At 39.3% G+C, this 22348-nt stretch overlaps 1 protein-coding gene across 1 annotated transcript in view; it reads right to left on the bottom strand.

The window, feature by feature from the left end:
- The window catches only part of LOC106496903 (coiled-coil domain-containing protein 170), a 68789-nt gene that overhangs the window by 19024 nt on the left and 27417 nt on the right, over positions 1-22348 (bottom strand). The window contains exons 6-9 of the mRNA XM_067293578.1: positions 21559-21690; positions 17619-17875; positions 11878-12022; positions 9738-9923 (exon numbers count right to left, since the gene is read on the bottom strand). Of these exons, the coding sequence (XP_067149679.1) occupies positions 9738-9923; positions 11878-12022; positions 17619-17875; positions 21559-21690 (720 nt within the window). The remainder of the gene's footprint in view (positions 1-9737; positions 9924-11877; positions 12023-17618; positions 17876-21558; positions 21691-22348) is intronic.

Genomic DNA, 22348 nt, shown 5'->3' with positions numbered 1-22348 from the left:
TACATTACAGTAATTACAGCAAAGAGTAAAGCATGGTTTATTTCAATTACAGTTTTCAGCAGTCTCTATTTTTCTTTTCAGAGAAACAGTGCAAATGTAGTTTGCTAGTACCAGGGAGCTTACCTAATTACAATAGTGTTTCAAATTGTGAACATCTGCAAAGAAACACAATTGAATCAAAAGATCAAGGTATAAAATAAGTAACTGCAAGCCTGCTGATGCCAAAACATGAAAAATACATACATGCAATTTATAGAATGAGAAGTAGTAAAATTGAAAGCTTTAAAATTCTGAACAATTTTCTTCAACAACTATCTTGAATGGAGAATGTTCACACTGACTAGCTTAAGCAAGGTCAGTCTGAATGTAGAACAGTATCTGGAAGTTTGGATACTACAATCTGTAAAGGTGCTATCCCAACTAGAAGTAAAACCCTGAAAGCCTAACGTGTTCGTTGTAGGGAGATAAAACAGTTTCCATCCCTAGAAGACTGAAAGAATGCAACCATAACAGCTCATGTTTTCTCTTTGGTTCCTCAATGGGCTAATGTCCCATGACTCTGAATTATATGAAGGTTTTGTACCTTGTAAGGTACAAAGGGTATGTACCTTGTCAGGTCAAAAAAGCTGGCCAATTTTGACATAGAACAAAATTTTGAAAAATAAGAATAATTACAGGAATTACATAAATTAAAACAGAATTAAATATAATATGGATTTACCAAGGGTATATAGTGTCAGATAACTGACAGACACAAAAGATGAAGCAAATCTAAAATGGATGCATTTACATGCTGAAATAGAAAGCAGTGCCAAAAATGCTTAAGCTATCAGAGACCTGAGCTAAAGGGTTCATGTGGCACAGTGTTGTACTTAAATTTACCAACTCAAGTCCAAAGGTAGTCTATCCACACTCACCTGCTAGCAGTCTACCTGCACTAATAAAATCTGACTCTAACCTACAGAAGATGTAAGAGTATTCATAGCATTGCACAAGACACTGGCAAGGCCTCATCAGAAATAATGTATTCAATATTAGATGAGCCATATTCATGGAAAATGCATTCAAGCCAGAACAGGTGGGGAAAATTACTTCTATCTTTTAAATGGAAAGAAACAAATTATTTTATAAGAAAAAAAATAAAAGAGCTGGATTTAACACTGTAAAGCAAATTCAGGGAGATATGATTGCATTAAAAAGGCAGAAGAATGAAAGGGGAGAAACAAGGAGGGATAAGATCTATATAGTAATAATACATATCCTTACATCTGAGGTGATCACCCTATTGATCTCTCTCCAGAGATTTAATTAATCACAGAATCACAGAATGGTTGAGGTTGGAAGGCAGCTCCAGAGATCATCTAGTCCAACCCCCCTGCTCAAGCAGGCTCACCTAGAGCACATTGTACAGGATTGCGTCCAGGCGGGTTTTGAATATCTCCAGAGAAGGAGACTCCACAACCTCTCTGGGCAACCTGTTCCAGTGCTCTGTCACCCTCACAGTGAAGAAGTTTTTCCTCATGTTCAGATGGAATTGTCTGTGTTTCAGTTTGTGCCCGTTGCCTCGCGTCCTGTCGCTGGGCACCACTGAAAAGAGTCTGGTCCCATCCTCTCGACACCCTCCCTTCAGATATTTGTACACATTGATAAGATCTCCTCTCAGCCTTCTCTTCTCCAGGCTAAACAGGCCCAGCTCTCTCAGCCTTTCCTCATAAGAGAGATGCTCCAGTCCCCTAATCATCTTTGTAGCCCTTTGCTGGACTTGCTCCAGTAGTGCCACATCCCTCTTGTACTGGGGAGCCCAGAACTGGACGCAGTACTCCAGATGTGGCCTCACCAGGGCTGAGTAGAGGGGGAGGATCACCTCCCTCCACCTGCTGGCAACACTCTTCCTGATGCACCCCAGGATCCCATTGGCCTTCTTGGCCACAAGGGCACATTGCTGCCTCATGCTTAACTTGGTGTCCACCAGCACTCCCAGGTCCTTCTCAGCGGAGCTGCTTTCCAGCAGGTCAACCCCCAACCTGTACTGGTGCATGGGGTTATTCCTCCCCAGGTGCAGGACTCGCCACTTGCCTTTCTTCAACTTCAGGAGGTTCCTCTCTGCCCACCTCTCCAGCCTGGCCAGGTCTCTCTGAATGGCAGCACAGCCCTCTGGGCTATCAGCCACTCCTCCCACTTGGGTATCATCAGCAAACTTGCTGAGTGAGGGGGCACTCTGCCCCTTCATCCAGGTAGCTCATTGAGGAAGAAGCTGAACAAGACTGCACCCACTACTGACCCCTGGGGGACACCGCTAGCTACAGGCCTCCAACTAGACTCTGCCCCGTTGAGCACAACCCTCTGAGCTCTGCCATTCAGCCAGTTCTCAGTCCACCTCACTGTCCACTCATCTAACCCACACTTCCTGAGCTTGTCTATGAGGATGTTATGGGAGACAGTGTCAAAAGCCTTGCTGAAGTCTAGGTAGACAACATCCACTGCTCTCCCCTCATCTACCCAGCCAGTCATTCCATCATAGAAGGCTATCAGATTGGTTAAGCATGATTTCCCCTTGGTGAAGCCATGCTGACTACTCCTGATCACCTTCTTTTCCTCCACATGCTTGGAGATGGCCTCCAGCATGAGCTGCTCCATCACCTTTCCAGGGATGGAGGTGAGGCTGACTGGCCTGTAGTTCCCTGGGTCCTCCTTCTTGCCCTTTTTGAAGACTGGGGTGACATTGGCTTTCTTCCAGTCTTCAGGCACCTCTCCTGTTCTCCATGACCTTTCCAAGATGATGGGGAGTGGCTTAGCAATAACGTCCGCCATCTCCCTCAGCACTCGTGGGTGCATCCCATCAGGGCCCATGGATTTGTGGGTGTCAAGTTTGCTTAAATGATCTCTAACCCAATCCTCCTCCACCAAGGGAAAGTCTTCCTTTCTCCAGACTTTCTCTCTTGCCTCCAGGGTCTGGGGTTCCTGAGGGCTGGCCTGAGCAGTAAAGACTGAAGCAAAGGCGGCATTCAGTAACTCTGCCTTCTCTGCATCCTTCATCACCAGGGCACCCACCCCATTCAGCAAAAGGCCCACATTTTCCCTAGTCTTCCTCTTGCTACTGATGTATTTGAAGAAGCCCTTCTTGTTGTCCTTGACATCTCTCGCCAGATGAGGGCCCTAGGGCCTTCTAGGGCCCTAACCCATGGGATTCCTCCAAGCAGGTCCCTGAAGAGGCCAAAGTTTGCTCTCCTGAAGTCCAGGGTTGCGATCCTACTTAGTGCCCTGCCTCTTCCTCGCAGGATCTTGAACTCCACCATCTCATGGTCACTGCAGCCAAGGCTGCCCCCGACCTTCACATCTTCCACCAGTCCTTCTTTGTTTGTTAGTACCAGGTCCAGCAGCACACCTCTCCTTGTTGGCTCCTCCACCACCTGTGTCAAGAAGTTGTCATCAATACTCTGCAGGAAGGTCCGGGACTGTTTGTGCCTAGCTGTGTTGTCTCTCCAGCAGATATCAGGGTGGTTGAAGTCCCCCATGAGAACCAGGGCCTGTGATCATGAGGCTACTTCCAGCTGTCTGTAGAAGGCCTCATCAACTTCCTCTTCATGATCAGGTGGCCTGTAGTAAACACCCACAACAGTGTCACCTATGCTAGCCTGCCCTTTAATCCTTACCCATAAGCTCTCGACTCGCTCTTCATCCACCCCTAGGCACAGCTCAATACATTCCAGTTGCTCCCTCACATAAAGAGCAACTCCACCATCTAGCTTTCCTGGCCTGTCTGTCCTAAAGAGCATGTAGCCATCCATGACAGCACTCCAGTCATGCGAGCTATCCCACCATGTCTCTGTAATGGCAATGAGATCATGGCCCTGCGACTGCACACAGATCTCTAGTATTTCCTGTTTGTTCCCCATGCTGCGTGCATTGGTGTACAGGCATTTCAGGGAGGTGATCAAGCATGCAGGTTTGCCATGAGGGATACAAGAGGATCCTCCATAGCTACATCCTATGCGCACTTCCCTGGCTGCATTCACATGCTGGAGGCATCCTGACTTGAGCTGTCTTTTGACAACTACCCTGGCACTATAACTCTCCCCTTCCCCCATCTTTCCTCGTTTAAAGCCCTCCTTACCAGGTTGGCCAACCTGTTGGCAGACACGTGTGGCCCGCTTAGTGAGGTGGATCCCATCTCTCCCCAGCAGTTGTCAATCTTCAAACAGGGTCCCATGGTCGTAGAAACCAAAACCCTGTTGCCAACACCAGCAGCACAGCCAGTCATTAACTTGGAAAGTCCATCTCCTCCTCCTCTCATCCATCCCCCTCACTGGCAGGATTGAGGAGAAGATGACCTGGGCTCCCAGACCCTTGACCACCGTCCCCAGAGCTCTGAAATCCTGCTTGATGGTTTCCAATTCGCCCTTGGTGTCATTAGCGCCCACATGGAAGAGCAACAGTGGATAATAGTTCGAAGTGTGGACAAGCCTTGGCAGTCTTTGCATGACATCTCATACGCAAGCCCTTGACAGGCAACAAACCTCTCTAGACATGAGGTCAGGTTGGCAGATAGATGCCTCCATCCCCTGCAGCAGGGAGTCACCCACAACAATCACCCACCACTTCTTCTGGGTGTTCCGGCAAGGCACAGGGTCTGTTGTCCCAGTTACTTCCCTTGCAGCCATGCCCATCTCCTCCTCATCCTGGAGGGCACTAAACCTGTTCTTCAGCAAAAGAACACAAAGTGAAACAGCTTCAGTAGAAGAGAGTAACATGAGAAGAGCTACACCAGGTCAGACCAAAGGTTTATTCAGTCCAACAGCTAGCCTCTGACAGTAGACAGTAACAGCCATCTCAAAAAGAGCATAAAGAGCAGAAGAAGCATATAATACTTCCTCAGAATACTCTCCCTCCCCAAACTAATTGCAGCTCAGAGACTTACTTCCAATGAGATAAAGAAAAATACTGCACTGCAGGAAGGTGGATACAGACTTGAAAGTTCATGAGACAAGTGAGGCTTTGTCCAAAGAATTTGGACATATTTAACAGCAACAGTCAAACAGATGACAGTGTCCAGAGCCTTACTTGGACCTTGGCAATAGCGCAGTCCCACATACAGAACTGGAGGAATTTACTGTTCATTTTTGGTCAAAATTCACTAATACTGACATTTTCTAAAGGGCTTTCATGATACTCCATGTGAAACAAGGCATGTAGCAGCATGCAAATGTAGCAGCAGCATTAGCTGGTAACACAGAGCTGCAGCCTTTGAGCGGGGGCATCCCGGGTGGGGGGCAGCGGAGGGCCCGCCAGCAGGAAGCAATCTCGCACGCTCACCCCGCCACTGCTTGCTGGCCGCTCTCACAGCCCAGAGGCTGGCAGGTCTCTCGCACCACGTTCCTGTGCAATTACCCCTTGTTCGCAAACACTACCACCTCTGCCACAACCACAGCTGCATTTCCTCCCTTTTTTCCCTTGGAATACCTGCATGTTAACTGATCCACTTGTCTTTCCAGAAGAAACTTTGGGCTTTCCAGCTTTCATCTGTTTCAAGAATGCAGCATTTTGGGTAAAGAGGCATAGAGGGTTTTTGGACCACAGAAGCATATATGAATGTAAATTACATCATCATTATTAGCATGGGCACCTCAACCAGCTTCAGGGTTGCAATATACTACAGCGACTGCATATACAAAAAAGCCAGTTACATTAACAGTAGTAAGAAGGTATAAAAGAGAATGCAGGTATCCTTCCAGCTGAATTCCTACACCAGCCAAGTCTCCACTTACTGCTGCCATACCACAAGAACTGTAAACTGCCTTGGTCTTATCTCCCATCTTCCCTGATGATTCAACCTGGAAATATTTGTGCTGCCTGCCAAAACCTCTCCCTAAAACATATTTTCTTAATGACATATCTTACAAACAAAAAAAGCCAGGCCTCTAACAGCCAGGCCTCCTGTCTCCTACAATCGAAGTATTGAGGCATATTCAAAATGTAGGCATGTTTCTCAACTTTGCAGTTTACTCAGTTTCCTTAAATAATAATAGGTTATATTTTATTTATGCGTTCATCAAATCAATTGATTTTAATATTTTTATTAACTGAAAATGTTATATAAATTAGATGTTACTTAGAGAATAAATGTATTTACTTAATAATGTAATTTAATAAAATATTTAATTAAATTTAATAAAAAATTAAAACAGCATTTTCATGATTAATTTTGCATTAGTGATATAGATATATTTGTATTAATTAAAATTGCTTGATTATATATGTATTTTTTTAATTACAGATACTACATGGTGCATATCCTTGCAAAACAAATCTTTAAATTAGCACTTCAGCAAGCAGCACAAATATTTCCAGGCTGAATCATCAGAGAAAATGAGAAATAAGAATAAATCAGTTCACCGAATTTTGTGGTGCAGCAATGGCAATGCTGTATGAATGGCAAGTTCACCTGGTAAAACACCTGCTTTATGTTCTATACCTTAAAAAAATACCATATAGTAATATTAAATACTAGAATGAAACTTGATTAGAGCAGATCAGAAATTTTTAAAGGAGCTCCAGACATTCTCAAGCTCTCTTCCAATATAAGAATGTCATAACTATAAAATCAATGATTATCATAATAAATAATCACCCGTTCTGAACACACAGTAAGAAAGAACAAGTATTCCAGTTCTCAATCTAGAAATCTGGGTAGCATTTACAAATTCTTTTCCAGCAAATATGAATCTGATATCCAGCACTGTCAGAATAAAGGTCTGCAAAATATTTACAGAATTCTAAGAGCAAGTTCTTGCAATGTTCGGTCAGAAATTTGGGAAGTTCAGAATTCTCAGACAGAGAAAAGTAATACAGTACAACAAAAGCTTGTTGGCAAGCCATGGTTAATTATATTAGTTTCTGTTGTTTATTGCTTGACAGTTGTGATGCAGTGAGGCTGAGAGGGGAATAGATAAAATTGTGGTTCACATGCTAATGTTGCTCAAATGAAAACCAGCTAACTACAGCAAATATTGCAGCAAATTTATTCAAAAACTTTCTGAATTACTCACGTATCCACCTTATATCCTGCTAAAATATTGCTTCAATGAAACCAACTCGGCTTTCATTTTCTTCATCATGAATTTCAAAATCTATTAACTGTTTTACAAGACTGTTCGATAGCTGCCTCTTAATGGGACATAAAGAAAGGCACCTGGTCAAGAAAGGGAGTTCAGACAAAACCGAGAGAGAAGTGAAGAATCATCTGGCGCAAAAAAAAAAAAAGAAAAAAAAAGAAATGATTCAGAGAGGAGGCAGAGAAGAGTGCTGCAGCTGAGGTTTGCTAAAGAAAACTGACAGAATTGCTGAACAGAAAGCTTGTGTGACAGCCCCTATATGCTTACAGAGAATTTTGACAGAGAAATATGGAAATATGGGGGAAACTGGCCACTCTCTTGATTTGTAATACAGAAGACAGCCAACATATTTGACCCTAAGAGCTTGAGGCAAATACAGGCAAGAATCACTTGTAGTCCATTTGTGCCGGGTAAATTCTGTTACATGCAATTCCATTAATAAAAGCTCAGAAAACAGTCCGGGCATAATGAGCAATGTGTGTGTTTCCTCTAGCACAGGAATATTTGTTTGCTGCCTGTGACAGTAGAGATTGGACAGTGTGGAGGCTTTATTCTTTGACAAGCACACATATCACGATGTGCAATTCTATCCATGTGCTTATTTAAACTGTGCAGCAAAGTCAAATCTACTTTATACCACCAAGAATGCTCCCGCTGTAACCTAATAAGACACCCATCAGGGGAAGAGGTGATGCTGTATATTCTACCTTAGATATGTATATTAAAATCTTTTGCTTTTTAATCTTTTGCTTAATATGCTGTTGCAAACACAAAACCTCTCAACCAATTTAGTCAATATCTTTAACCTTTTGTAGCTAAACCAAAGCAACACTGGAGGAATCTGCAACCTCCATGTAAGCCATGATGGCGCACACTTCATTTGAAAGGCAAGAACTAGAGAACCACTGAAATTCCATCACAACTTGCTTATGCTATTAATTTAACAATACAGTTCTGTAGAACGAATTAAATAAATTATGTATTTGGCATATGCACAATAAGTCATAGGAAAATGTTTTTCATAAAACTTGCTCAAATTTGGAAATGTTTTGGCTGTCAGAGCAAATTTACAAAACACCACAAATGAAGCCAACATCTTGGTTTAAAAAGCCTGATTCTGGCTTACCTAGTAAGTATACTACATTTTCCCCTTACTCAAACATAAGTTTGTTTGAAGTATGGGAACAAAAAAAAGTGTCCAGAAAGGACCTGTTTAAGTTTTCAGGACAGGTTCTCTCACTCTAAGTTTAGTCTTGGACAGAACATGTTACATAGCTTGGTTAGAGGCATTTTCAGAAGTAAGATTTATGACCCTCCTGGTACTTAATATTTTATCTTCTCCATAACAAATTCTTCCTTCCCTAAAGCATGTCATCAGCTATTTCTCATCTCCTAAGTACTGGGTCTACAACCAAATCAGAACACTTCATCTTTTAAAATGCACAGTGGTGGTCTTTTGTTCAGGAAAAGATTAATACGGGGGGCGGGGGGGGGGAGGGATTATATTAACTTTTAAAACTTAGTTGCACAAGGTTCTATTTACGTTAAAATTTCTATACCTAACTCAGCTACATAATTTAGCAGCCTAAGTTACGGCTCTTATTTTCTTAAGTTCTAGCGATCAGCTTTAAATCACACTGCTTTGGTACCTGCAGAAAATCTTCATTACCATTTTAGTAAACTGCTCCCTTTTTACAGTAATTGCTTGAAGTGAGATATTGCTTAATCAGGAAAACTGCTACAATAGCTCACATTATTGTCTGTCCATTCTTTGCAATGTACCAAAATTCTTAGTAGCAAGTTCTCTTGGAGTGCTCACTTACCCTTACCTTTTCCAAACCATACCTAGGTGAACTTGTTGAATTCTTGACTTACAGCTTTACTTGTATTTCTCATTTCAGTGTCATTCCTGCTCAGATTTCCTCCACGGGTTCCCCAGAGCAAAACAGTGTTCTCCTGCAAGAGCCATGCTGCTGGCTACAACTTACTTGTCTATGAGTCAACTGAACATTCACAGTCATGAAGAATGAGTTTATTCCACAATAAAGCAAATAATCTAGTGTGTCTGTAATCCAAGACACTTTTCTTCCAATTCCTTAAGTGAAAAGGATAAAATACTGTTCTATTAATTCCTTTCAGTTTCTCATTAGAATTTTTAAAGAAACCCAGTAGAATAACCCTTAGAAAACTAGTGATATCCCATAAATACTATCTAAAAGAGCATTTTTTCCTTGTGCCATGCTTGTGCCTCAGAGATATGCGATAACTGTATACATTTACACTGTTTTAACAAAACTTCTGTGAAATTACATTTTTGTGCAAGCAACAGCAAAGTCTACAACTGTATGAAGGAAGCAAAAATATCAATTTGCAAGTTTCAACAGAAGACATCAAATCTCAAGCAGGTCCCCCTTCAACTGTGTTCATATTTAATCTCTATATATTTTCAAGATTTAAAAAAGCAGAGGGTAACCATAGAAAAATGTTCTCTTTTTAGTAGAGATCCTAGACTTCGAAAGTTTGTCAAAAATACTTTTTCTAATACAACTTCTACTGAAAATTAATTTGAAATTTCTAAAAAATATCTGTAAACAAGACAAACATGCACATCATGTAATTACGTACCTTACTAAGTTTTTCCATGTCTTGATAGTATCCTGCTGCCTTTTTCTGTTCTTTGGCCATTTCTGAAACAAGCCTCATGATAGTTTCTCTGTTAGCCTTGGACTCCATCTCATGGGCATTGATGGCTTCTTGAAGAGCAGCAATCTGGCTTTTTAGTGTCATATTTTCTTTACATATTTCACAGGCCTAGAGAAATAATTCAAATATTAGTAACTTTTTAAGAACACTTAACAGTAACCTATATTCATCATAATACACCTGCTCCTAATCATGCTAAAAAATACATGGTGTTTGTAAGACCTGTAGGTTAGATTTATAATAGCATTCTACTATTCTGTTCTAAAATAGTAGAACAACACTTAAAATGAAAACCATATTCCCACCATAAACCCACATCTTAGTGTAATGTGGTTCAGACTTACTCCCACACAGTCTCTATGATCTATTAAAAATGTGGAGAGCTACTGTCACTTCTGTGTATCTGTACTTGACATGAAGCAGGTCAGAAAAATGAAAACAGATCATGTAACTATCTTCATGTGAAAAGCAGACAGTTTTGGTTTGGTTTGCTAAGATATATGTCTCCCAAGCCTTTGGAATGAGGAACTGAAAGCTTCATTTCATGCTTGAAATTTTCTAGGCACAGGGAGACTTTAGCTAGTAACAGCTATTTCATTAGCATATTCAAGGATGGGGCCAAATAACTGGTGGGTTGATATTCTGAACAACTGACACCTTGGAAAAAGTAGTAGTTCCAGGAAGATTCTAGGTCTATTTTTGTACGATATGCTAATTCCAAGAAGCAGAAGAGATGAGTGTGGACATTTCAAAGAGTATATAAACAAAATAAGGAATAAAATGTACCTCGACTCCTACCAGTAAGATGGTTCTTAAGATTAAGCCAGAGCACTTCTGTCTTAAATTAAACCATAATGTAGAAAACAATCTAGATACACACACCATGACTCCAAACAGAAAAACAAGTAGCTATGTTTTCCTAAAGCACACCATTCTCAGTGCAAACTAGATTTGCCATCTAGATTTATTTATGTCATTAAACAAAAAGTCAACATTCTTTTTTAAACTCTATGTCTGATTATTTGTTTTAACTTAAAGCATGTATGAGTTACAGTTTAACACTAAGTATCTTTGCCCGAAATGATAACTAGCCAGGTTGCGGAGGAGCATCTGTTACAATTTGAATGTGCTTGTAATATTATGACATCAAGGACTGTAAAAAAATCACTGTGACACATATTTAGATAAACTTAATTTATTAAGTATTCCTTAGAGCCAGAATTCTTATAATAATATGAATATAATAAAGCAGAATTTCCCCAAATACCTGGTATGCTCCCAAGTGAGGGAAAAATAGGGATAGAGAAGACTAGACAAAAATGAGAAAGACGAATGAAATTAGGATAAATTGGCCTTTAGCTGCATCTCAAAAGGCTAACAGATTATAAAAACGATTTTCCTTTCCTGAATGGAAGCTTAGCTTCCAGAACTTTAGAAATATTCTGAAAGAAGATGATGAAGTTTTATGATTACGTTTCAAATACAGCAATTTAAAGCATTTTGTTACAGGACATAGTTAGGATTGTTTCAGTGTATGACATTTCAGATGTTTCTACTTAATGGTACATTGGCTTTAGATGAGCATTAAGAACTAGTGGTACAATTTATATGTCACCTAGTAATTCCCACTGCTAATGTTTTAGGAAAGCTTTCAGCTACCTATCTACTCAGAGTTTGTTCTTAGGAACTACGGGTTAATTAAATATTTACGCAGATAAGACCAGACTGAGTTCAGTGAGGTCTATTAGTGTTCAGCACCTGTAAAAATCAGGCCAATGTGAAAAAAAAACTGCCTTTAATAATGATTTACAGACAGTGTTATCATTTAGCACAAAAATTCTGTCTTTGTCACTTAAGTTGTTGAAATAGTTGTTTTATTTCTTTGATAAATATTTTCCTAAAAATCAGTATATAGAAGTATGAATGCATTTTTTGTCGAGCCAAATATTTTTTAAGAATTAAGCTCATTTTAAGAATATCCACTGGAGTAATAAAACACAGTGAAATGTTTTAATAAGTCTCATCAGTACCTATTAGAAGGCCCTTGCCTACACATATTCACCTTTAAAATTAAAAGTTCCTGCGGTTCCTCTTTTTCTCTGATGTCTGTGTCCAAGAATCCAGAAAGCTGTATAAGCAGTTCCTCGTGTTTTCTGCTGATCTTTGAAGCTTGAGTCTTGCTTTCTTCACACTCATTCAAACATTTACTAATCAGCCAAAAAAAAATACGCATATCAGGATGAATGTTCTCTGAAACAGAGTTCTAGGCAAAAAACATTACCCTAAGATTATTGCTAGCTTCTGCACATTGTAAAATGATCTTTTACAAGTTACATGTGATATATAATTCTCTACATATGTTATTTAATACATATAACTTGTTAGTTGCCTTATGTGTAAATACTTCTTCATCTTCGCTTTTGATTAGCACTTTAAAGAATCCTCTACAATCCCATCATTCTCAGCACAGGATTTCACTAAAACACAGGAGCCAAATAATATTAACACACAGTCCACTCAAGATATTAGTAATGGAGGCTGCAAGTGAAAAGGTAAGAAAAAGTAAAAAGGGGAAGAAAGTGATCAAATCACAGGGGGGGGGGGGGGGGGGGGCTAAAAGTCCCTTCTCCAATGAAACTGACAGTGCAGTTCCACAGACTCAGCGGAAAAAGCCTCCTCTGACAAACGGAAGTGTAGGACATCCAGAATGCTTGCAAAGGGAAGTTTACAAGCAGCAGCAACCAGAAAAGGGAGATGATAGTTCACTGTAGGTACAGCCTTCTGCAGTGTAACACTATCCCCCAAAAAAAGAAGTGGAAGTAAAGAAAAAAAAAGTGCAATCCTCATTCAGGCCAAAGGGGTCAAGTTAAAAACAAATGAACAAGGAAACTACTGCAGAAGTCTGCAGACAAGGTAGGTTCTTTCTCAACAATTTCATCACTTCCCAAAGGCACCTATCATGCAGATTCCCATCCCACATGACATTCCTATCAGTTAACAGCCAAAGTTGCCCACATTAACAGCACGTATGGGTATCCAAATGCTCGATAAGAATGAACAATCAAATAACAGAGTGGTTGATTTAATTCATTGGCATAAACACGGTTACATTCTTTTCATTGCCACAGACAAAGACAAGGTTAGGAAACAAGTACTGGCACAGCCTGTATAGATAATAAACATATAGAAGATCTAAACCTTGTTCTTGGTGTTGTAGCACTGAGCATCACTGCTTAGAAACTGCAAAGGAACAGATTGGCAAAAATAACCATTCCAAGAGAGCTCAAAATAATCATTTGTGAAATCCAGATATCAACTCCAACATCATTTCAGAATACATAAGATGGAACAGAACTAATCAGAAGAAGGAACTGTTTATACTCTTGGTATACCAGTCAACAGACAATCAGAAGGAACTGATATCAAGGTATCCACAGCATTTGTTAAACTTAACAACATGCAGAAATCACAGATAATATTACTAAACAGCACTGCAAAAGACTGAGAATTTTCAGTTCAGATTCATTCTCAGAGAAAACACATATTAGAAAGGTACTCAGCGGTAAAAATGCAGTTGGTGCAAGAGCTAGAAATCTTTCAAGCTTCTAGATGAGAAACAAGGTACTTTCTAAAACAAGTTCTTGACAAAGATTTGAGCACTACAATAAAATGAGATCTAAGATATCACCAAACAGCTGTCTGTTAACTTGAGCAATAATTTTTTTTAATTCTATTACAGCATTTAATTATTAGCACACAGAACTGTTCTAAGTTTTCAAGGTGGGCATGCTTGCAGTTTTGGGACTCTCTCTTTTTCAGTTTTGCTTTATTCTTCTCTAGGATGGCAATTAAAGAAGCAACTGAGCACCATTCCATAATCAAAAACCATCATGAGACACCTATGGGAAACACATGGTGGTTATGAACACAGTACGCTGAACTGCTATGAACTGGTGTCAGCAAAAGAGGCAGTCCATGAAAAACTGTAAGATGCTGCCTTAGGAGGTGGATCAGCCCAGTTGCTGTCATTGCTGCAAAGCAGAAGAGAGTAGAAGAATAAAAGAGAGAAATGAAAAACTTTAATTACTGTGCTACACAGGACGAGGAAAACACCATGCAATACTGCACAGTGCACACGGCGAGTAAAAAGAGCGCTATTTTATGCGGCGTGCTCTAGCCCTCAGAGTACAAGTACTTCACAGTTTTCTCACCTCAAGGTAACTGATGTTCTCCTCCATTACCCCAGCAAAACTAAGCTGTGAGATGGCTGCTAAACTGCTGTCCTAAAGAGGGATATATCAGAAGTGGAAATGCGTGATAATCCAGAAATGGATACACACATATACACTAGAGCAGTGTATTAGACTGACAGCACTTAGACTGCATACAAAGTATGATATACAAATATATGTACAAGCCTGATTCAACACAAGTGTCAAATTTACTGCAGAAGTGGTGCCCAGATGACCTGCACACATCTAACTGATCTCACTTCAAAGTTGGCCCTGCCTTGAGTGGGAGATTTGATCAGATGACCTCATATGGTCCCTTCCAAGCTAAACTACTCTGTGATCCCATGTACCGAAAACCCCCACACACCTCAGACCATGCTGAACTCACTGTGCATGCACTATGGAGTTGATCCATGCTGGTACCGTCTAGGATTTCTGACAACCTGCAGTTTGATCAAAGCTACTGTGTTACAGAGTAGCTGGAAATCCCGGAGGAATGGAGGAAAGCCTGAATTCCTGTGCAAGGCAAAACTTCTCAGCGGGAAAAAAGTACCTGTCTGAGGAAGCCCAAATGTGCAGTAGTGCTAAGACAAGCTGTATATACCACAGGAAACATCTGGTCTCACATATTAACGGTCAACTTAACCTTCAAGAAAACTTGAAACGTCATAAGGCAGATAACTTTTTTCAAACTACTAACAGATTCATGAACAAAATGCTTGATATTACATATTCAAAGAGTCTTAGTATTAATATGAACTTTTATAACATTAACAATGACTTTCCTACCTTTTATCAGACTCTAGACAATTTTACACTATAGCCAAGGCAGCAAAGCATATATTAATTACATTCTTGAAAACTACAGGCTAGTTTTTGAGGCAAATTTTGCTGCAAGTTAACAGTGATAACGTATAATTTAAATACAGATTTTAACCTTTTAAAAATAAAATTTTTTCATCTTTAATCTTTGAACAAAAAATAAATGAAATTTACTCTTTAAAGCCAGAGCATGAGAACTTCACATAATATTACTTGCATTTTTTTTTTAAAGGTCGGTGTTACTCTGCAATGACATAATAAGCCTTTATATAGATTGCTTCTTGGTGACTGCCATTTCAGATGTGTTCAACTTACAAGTTGAAAAATATCTCCTTGACTGCCAAGCATACAAACTGTTCTGTGGCTCTGAAAATCAAGGCACATCACATACAGAACTGCGACTGCTTCTAAAAATAAAGAATCTGAAGTACAAAGCACATACTTGACAGCTTTACGAATAACCCTAATAATCTTCAGTACAACCATACAGGTATGAGCACCTAGAAGATAGGCAATGAGACACAAAAAAGCGGACCACAGCTCTTTCACAGTTTTGCTAGCTCTTCAGAACTAATGAGCAAAGAGAAGGGGGGAAAAAAAAGCTTTTTACACTTCAGGCTCTAAAAATACCTTGGCAATAGTCCTTTTGAGTAGAAAAGTACCATTTTGAATAGGAGAGGTGTACTTCTTGGAAACCAATCACAGAATTCATTAAACATTTTTGACTCTATCCCTGGGTATAGAATGCAAATGTGCATTTCATGCCTACTGGCTTGCTCTTCCCTTTTATTAGTGGTGAAAATCCTGAATGTCTATTTATGACTAGTCATGTGCCACGTGCTACTAAGGTGGTCAGATTAAGGAACTAAAACTCATTAAGTCAGTACATTGACTAGTATTAAGTGGGAGCACATAACCATCAGGATGAGAAAAAGGATGAAGATGAGAAAAAAAGCTTTGAAAGTGTATGATGTAGATTCATGATCAGATTAATCCAGCATAAACACTTGTTCCTTCCAAAAGGGCGGGCTTACCCTCCCTTGATTTCTTGCTTTTTGCCAGCGCTCTGGTGGTATATGCTAGGCACACAGTGAACTGCATCTGGGACTGGCATAGCTGAAAACTACACTCTTTATTTAGCTATCACTTGGAGCAGTTCCCTGGTCCTGTTCACCATGTGGCCACACAAATGGAAGTGCTGACACAAGTGAAATGGGCAAAACAGAGCAGCCAAGTAAAGGACAGGACCATGTTGGGGGCGGCAGCACAGATTTGTGCCACATAAAATGGATCATATCACTGTAACAAAAGCCTACTACTGTGACACATGCTAGTTTGATAGATTTTTCTTAGTGAGTCAGGCAAGCAGGGTAGAAGGTCCTTCTTTCTTTTTGTCAAAGACAGCATTTTAAATCTTAACAACTGTTATCCTGGAGACTGTGAAGTTTGCTATGCTGTTAGGATGTATAATATACTTTTTGGCTTAACTATTACCTTGCTTATATTGGGATTATAATCTGAAATCTTTGGCAATCTACATCAGCGCTCTTCAGGTAGAGCTTTTGACAATTCAGCTGGTAATAAACAAGTGCACTGTAACAGATTTCTCCAGCTACTAAAATAACTTAATTATCCACTTGTAATTCACAAAACCTGGAAGAGCTGTGCAAAATACCGACTTGGGAAATACAGACATCTGGTAAACACTCATCTTGCTCTTAGCTAGACAATATTGAGAATGGCATTCTCATTTAAATATCAGCCTTGTAATGGTTACAAGAATGGAAAAAATCCATTATAAAAGCCCGTAAGGTGTTCATTGATATTCTGTGATTGACATTGATGTTGGAATTTTAGAGTTTGGAATATATTCAGACTGATCAGTTTTATTTACAATCAACATTACTATCAGTTTCCTTCCCACAGACCTGAAATATTAGCAAATATGCAGTACAGGATACCAGAACTGTCAGATTAGTATGCACTTAAAGAAAAAAAAAAAAAAGAGAGAGAGAGAAAAACACAGTAATGTCCAAAAGAAAGCAGAAGAAAAGTCAGACAAAGCTAACATACTGAAAAGTGTACATTAACATGCTCCCTTTAGGATGTTACTAACCAGGAATATACCGTATTTGCTTTATTACGCTGCTCCTAACAGAGAGCCTAACAAAAATTTCACTTGACACTGTTCCAGTTCCAGCTGTGCTAGAGAGGAGGGGAAAAGAGACAGGTTGGTACAGCAGCACAGTTACTCCCCACTACACAGCCCAGCCATCATGTCAAGCAACAGATATATATCTGAAAAGGAATCACATGGTAAGACAGGCTAGGGCACTAGACCACAGCTGGAGATAGAGCTCATCACGACTGTGCTATGAAAAGCACAGAGTTTACATCAGTGCCATACTTGGAAATACCTGAATGAGGAAACCATACCTATTGTTTTTGCTGCATTCAGAGAAACAGACCTCTGTGCTCATTTTTGATAAATAAGGTTATACCAAGCTGAGTCATATCTTAATTTCTCCTCCAGCGGACACAACTCTTGAAGCCTTATTTATGGGCTAACAACTCAAAACAAAAGACTAATTTCAATACCTTCCACACACTCAAGTACAATGATTTTGCAAGGCACTAAAACAGAATTCAGGAGGCCTGCGACAAAGTCCATCTACCACTACTACAAAGTCCATCTACTGTATTCTGTCATCGCAAACACAAATCCTTTCATAGTTCATATGAATCTTACTTAAGTTCAGCATTTTGCTCATGAAGTTCCTCCTTCAGCTCCCAGTTCTCCTTGAAAGCTTCCTGAGCTCTCAACTCAGTTTGCTTTTTAGAAGTGGCGAGCATGCTTAACTCTTCCTCCATCTCTTGAACTCGGGTTTGCAAAGACAGAAGTAGAGAAGTCTGTCTAGCATTGTTTTCCTTGTAGCTTTCCGCTTCAGCCTTCAGCTCTTGAAAAGAGGCTTCTTTAGAGACCGTTTTGGACCTGAGTTCAAGAAGCTATAAGCAGAAAAAGAGAAAACAGATAAAAAGAAAGGAAAATTCTGTCTGAACTGAAATATTAGACCACATAAAAGTTTAAGAATGTGACAAGAAACACATTTTGAAACAAAAGTGTCAGTCTTGTATCACTAAGAGACTGGGTGGAGAGAGACAACTAACTTGCTTTTCAAATAAGTAGAAAAGAATAATAGAAAAGGGGGTTAGCAAAAAAGAAAAGCTTCTGCTATGTAATACAATATAACTTTTTAATATAATCTCCTACAGGAAGATAAATATATTCACAAATTCAGAATTTAGGAAAAGTCAATGTAAAGGTTTTCTGCGCAACCTTAACTCACATTCCTTACACATATGCATTGCAATACAGTTATTACCACCACCACTCCCACTTCTTTGCCTGCCTCCCCACTTCTCCCAATTCTGGTGCCCAATTGCACAAATAATCTACAGCTGCTGGGAGTTGTAAAAATAAAGTATCCTGTTTTATGAGAGCGGATCATTTGCCTTTTGATGATTTGCAGCCTTTTCAGAGGCAACGAAATTTTTTGAAAGTTGTACTCTAGGCAGCCTCTTCTCAGTATGTGCAAATAGTTATTTTTCAGTCTGATAATTCAACCCAGTGTAGCCGGATTTACAGAGAAACAGAAAGACTTTTCAGGGAGGGTAGGAAGAGATCACTGCCAAATGTCAAGAACTTGTTCCAAAGATGATGCTAGATCTTCCCAACAGCTCATGGAGTTCATTTGTTTTTCTTTGCTTCTCTCTCTCAAAATTTTTGGTTAAAATATCATTTTCCATTCAACTATTTCTGCTACAAACTTCTCCAAAAAAATGAGCTTGAGGTAGACATGCCAGGCACATAAAATTTCAGTGTTATTATTTTATTTTGTAAAAGGAACAAGTAATTGAAAGGGGAATTTTTGTTATAAGAAGTGTTAAGCCATGTTTAAGCTTTCCTTACAACTCAATTGTAAGCAGCAAGATGTAATATGAGCATTTAGCTCCTAGTACATAAAATTAACAGGCAAATAATTAAGCTGCATTAACTGTTCTTTATGACTTGCTTTAAGGCTTTTAGGTTGTGGCAAATATTTTGAGAGAGTAAATATTTAAGACATTAAACTACAACTTAGGAAGTCAGAATAAATTCATGACTCTGCCAGAGTCTAAGCAGTGGGACCAAACTCAAGATATTCTGAGCGAAATTCCAAGATACTGGTGAGCCATTGAATGGTTGCTGCCTTGGAAAAGGGAGGTCCTGTTTTTCCTGTTCCCCGGCATGCACTCCTGCCCTCTCCCTTGTACCAGCTCTGGTACTTGTCTGACTCCTCAATAAAACAATTCAACTCAGTTGATGGAAAAGAATTCACTTTTTACGGAGAAGAGATAGGTAGGGGAGTGTAGTTTTCTGACAATTTAATGAACTTAGCTAGCTCATCAAGTGGTTATAACACTAATGCATAGCAACCCCTTTGAAGAGGAAAAAAAATATCAATCTGAGAACTGTCTTGGAACCACACTCTAAATCTTTAGATTTTTGTAGCATATCTCCCTCTCTTCTCACAAATGCATTTTTGCCAGCGACCATATGTTGTTGCTAATATTCATGGAGATGCATGGTGAAAATTAGTCCTGCCACTCAAAAAAGACAGGCTTTTATTTTTAGCTGGATCAGAAAGCTGATATGACTTACCACATGACAGCAAAAAGGCTACCATTGAGAAGTCAGGTAGACAGACCACTCTTTCAACAGCAGCTCAGTCTCTGATCAGCTTACACTGAATACGACCCCTCCTCTGCAAGCACTAGTTCATCAAACACTTCAGAGCTGACATAAACCAGTACTGCTTTGAGGAAAGCAGCTTTGACCCTTCCTAGGCTCAAAGCTTTCAACCCCATATTCCACCCTCTTCTTTGCGCTAGCAAAAGCATTTATATGGCTATGAAGTAACACAGACTGGGAAACTGATCCGGCTAAAAAACAGCCCAGAAGGGAAGGCTTTATTCTTCAGCTGGATGAGTTCCCCAGCCCAGTGTGCTGTACAACTACACAGATATTCATGCCAACACAAGGGATGGGGCAGTGCAGGGAAGGAAATGAGCAGCTGAAGGAACAATAGGACTGCTTTGCTTGGCAGCTGGACCAAGTTATGGCAGATTAAAGTGTTCATAACCTTAAATTTCTCTGTGGTTCAATGCCCCATCTGCAAAATGGGATTTTTTTTTCTTCTGTCCATTGTCTTCGTGGTCAGTTTCAATAGCAGAAAGAACAAGAATAATTACATATCATGAGTTTTACAGAGCATTCAGCACAACCAGGCTTTGACCTTAACTGGGTCATGAAGGTCTTCATTAACAAGAGCATGAGCAGCTGCTTTCTTGACTATTCTTTTGCTTTTGCAAGAAGAGTGCTGAAAGAATCTATAAATCGGTTATGCTGGCAATAAAGCCATTCAAGATTTCCAATAACATAGAGAACAAATTATTTATATGAGAACATGAAGTTTTGAATGACTTTTTAAAAATGATAAGTAAAGCTAAAGTATTGATCCTATATAGCCATTAAAGACCTTCACAGTCTTTACAATATTTTCAGGATCAGCTGGTCAAAGTTCAGCTCAGCTGACACACACTCATCTCTGTGGTTTTAACTGGATACTGTATTAACAATTCATTCCCCTATAATATTACACGTTCTTGCTGTTATCCATATTCTGTTATCTACAATAAAAGAAATTTTATCTCATTGGCAGACAGAGCCTTTTTTTAATGTTCATGCATTACACAAGTATCTCAAAACACTTTACAAAGTGCAAGAGAAATACACATTTCTAAAATGTACAAATGCTTAAAGTACTAATTGGATGATGAATGTTCCAAGTTTCTGTCATGCTTTATGTATACATGTATGTTATGCATATGTATATATATACACACCTAAATCTATGGATGCAGATAAATGTGTGCAGCACTTCATTTCCCTCAGCGGCAAATATCTTTGCCATTTTAAAACTGACCAGTGCCTTCATTGTAGAACCAGATTAAATAAGTCTTACTCAGCTATATATTTAAAAAATAAAAATAAAGAGTGAAAATACAGAAATATCGTCTAAACAAATCCAACTGTTCATTATAAATGTTACTTCCCCCACCTTACATCTCTCCTGAGAGCTACCATCCCCAGAGCAGAGACAGCAGGAAATGATGCGTATGTGTACTTTAGCTACTCTAGTTACAATCAACCTCATTAGCTCAAACACACCTTCACTGGCAATGTAAGCAATGCATATTTTGGGAGCTGTAACTTCATTAAAGAGGAGAGATGAGTGAGGATGGACATCTATACATTAAGTCACCAGCAATAACAGGATACAGGTTTAATTACCAAACTTCCAGGTTTAATTATCAAATAGTGTATTTACACAATGATAATAATGACCATGATAAAAGGAAGACTCTGGTGCCAATATTTCAAGTATAAATTCATAATAAGTTCTTGGACACCTAGCAAGCAGAGTAAAACTCACACGGAAATTCTAAAAAAATGTTATGAGAAACAAAAAATCTGCATCAAAAAGCAAGGACTTTTGGACTTCCTACAAACATTCTATCCTCTACAGAAAGTAACCATAGAGAATTCTCAAATCTGGAGAAGGATTTGGAGGTATTTTTAAAGGTACCTCTGATTGGGCACAATCATACTTCACCAAAAGTGCTGCAAGTTCACTCTGAGCAGTTTCAGCTGCAGCCCGATAGCGATTCATCTGCTCTCTAGTGACAGGAATATCCAAAGGAAAGCAACCATAAGATTCCTGGGAAAACAGCACAAAAAGAAAAACATCAGACATCACATTTTTGAATACTTTTGCTTCAGTGTTTTGTGGGCTTTTTGAGCTACTAAATGGCATTTATTCCAAATACCTTATTCCCACAATAACTGACCCTATTAAAAAATAGAGTAAACAGTGACTTTTCTACGAGTCACCAGTGTCTTTAAAGTGACAGAGTATATCAGCAGAGCCACTTACATGGTCATTGCATGACTAAATATAAATATATATAAAGTATCCTTGGCGTCAGAGAAAGGCTTTTCTATTCCTTACATAAGCCCACTACCCCTAAAAAGTGCTGGGTTGCTCTGTGTATCTATACTCTAGTTTAGCAGTACAGAGAGGAAAAAAAACAATGAGAGAATAAAAGTCAAAGTATGCAATAATGAAGTTATCTGACTCTTCTCTATCCTGCTTCTAGCTGCTGTTCTTCTTGCCTTTTAGCATTTCTCTTTACGCAATGGACTATAACCAACATGCTGACAAAGCTGTAATGGGTGCAGTTCTGAACCCTCAGTGTTTTATTCTTTACAAAGGTATCTTGCAGCACTTAACACAGAAATTGCAGTTGTCTTAAATAACACCAAGTTAATTTAACTGATAAAACACAGAAAGGGGGGGAAAAAAGTAAATGAAGATA

This window comes from Apteryx mantelli, chromosome 3, assembly GCF_036417845.1.
Source record: "Apteryx mantelli isolate bAptMan1 chromosome 3, bAptMan1.hap1, whole genome shotgun sequence".
NCBI lineage: Eukaryota > Metazoa > Chordata > Aves > Apterygiformes > Apterygidae > Apteryx > Apteryx mantelli.
This window is presented reverse-complemented; position numbering and strand designations above follow the sequence as displayed.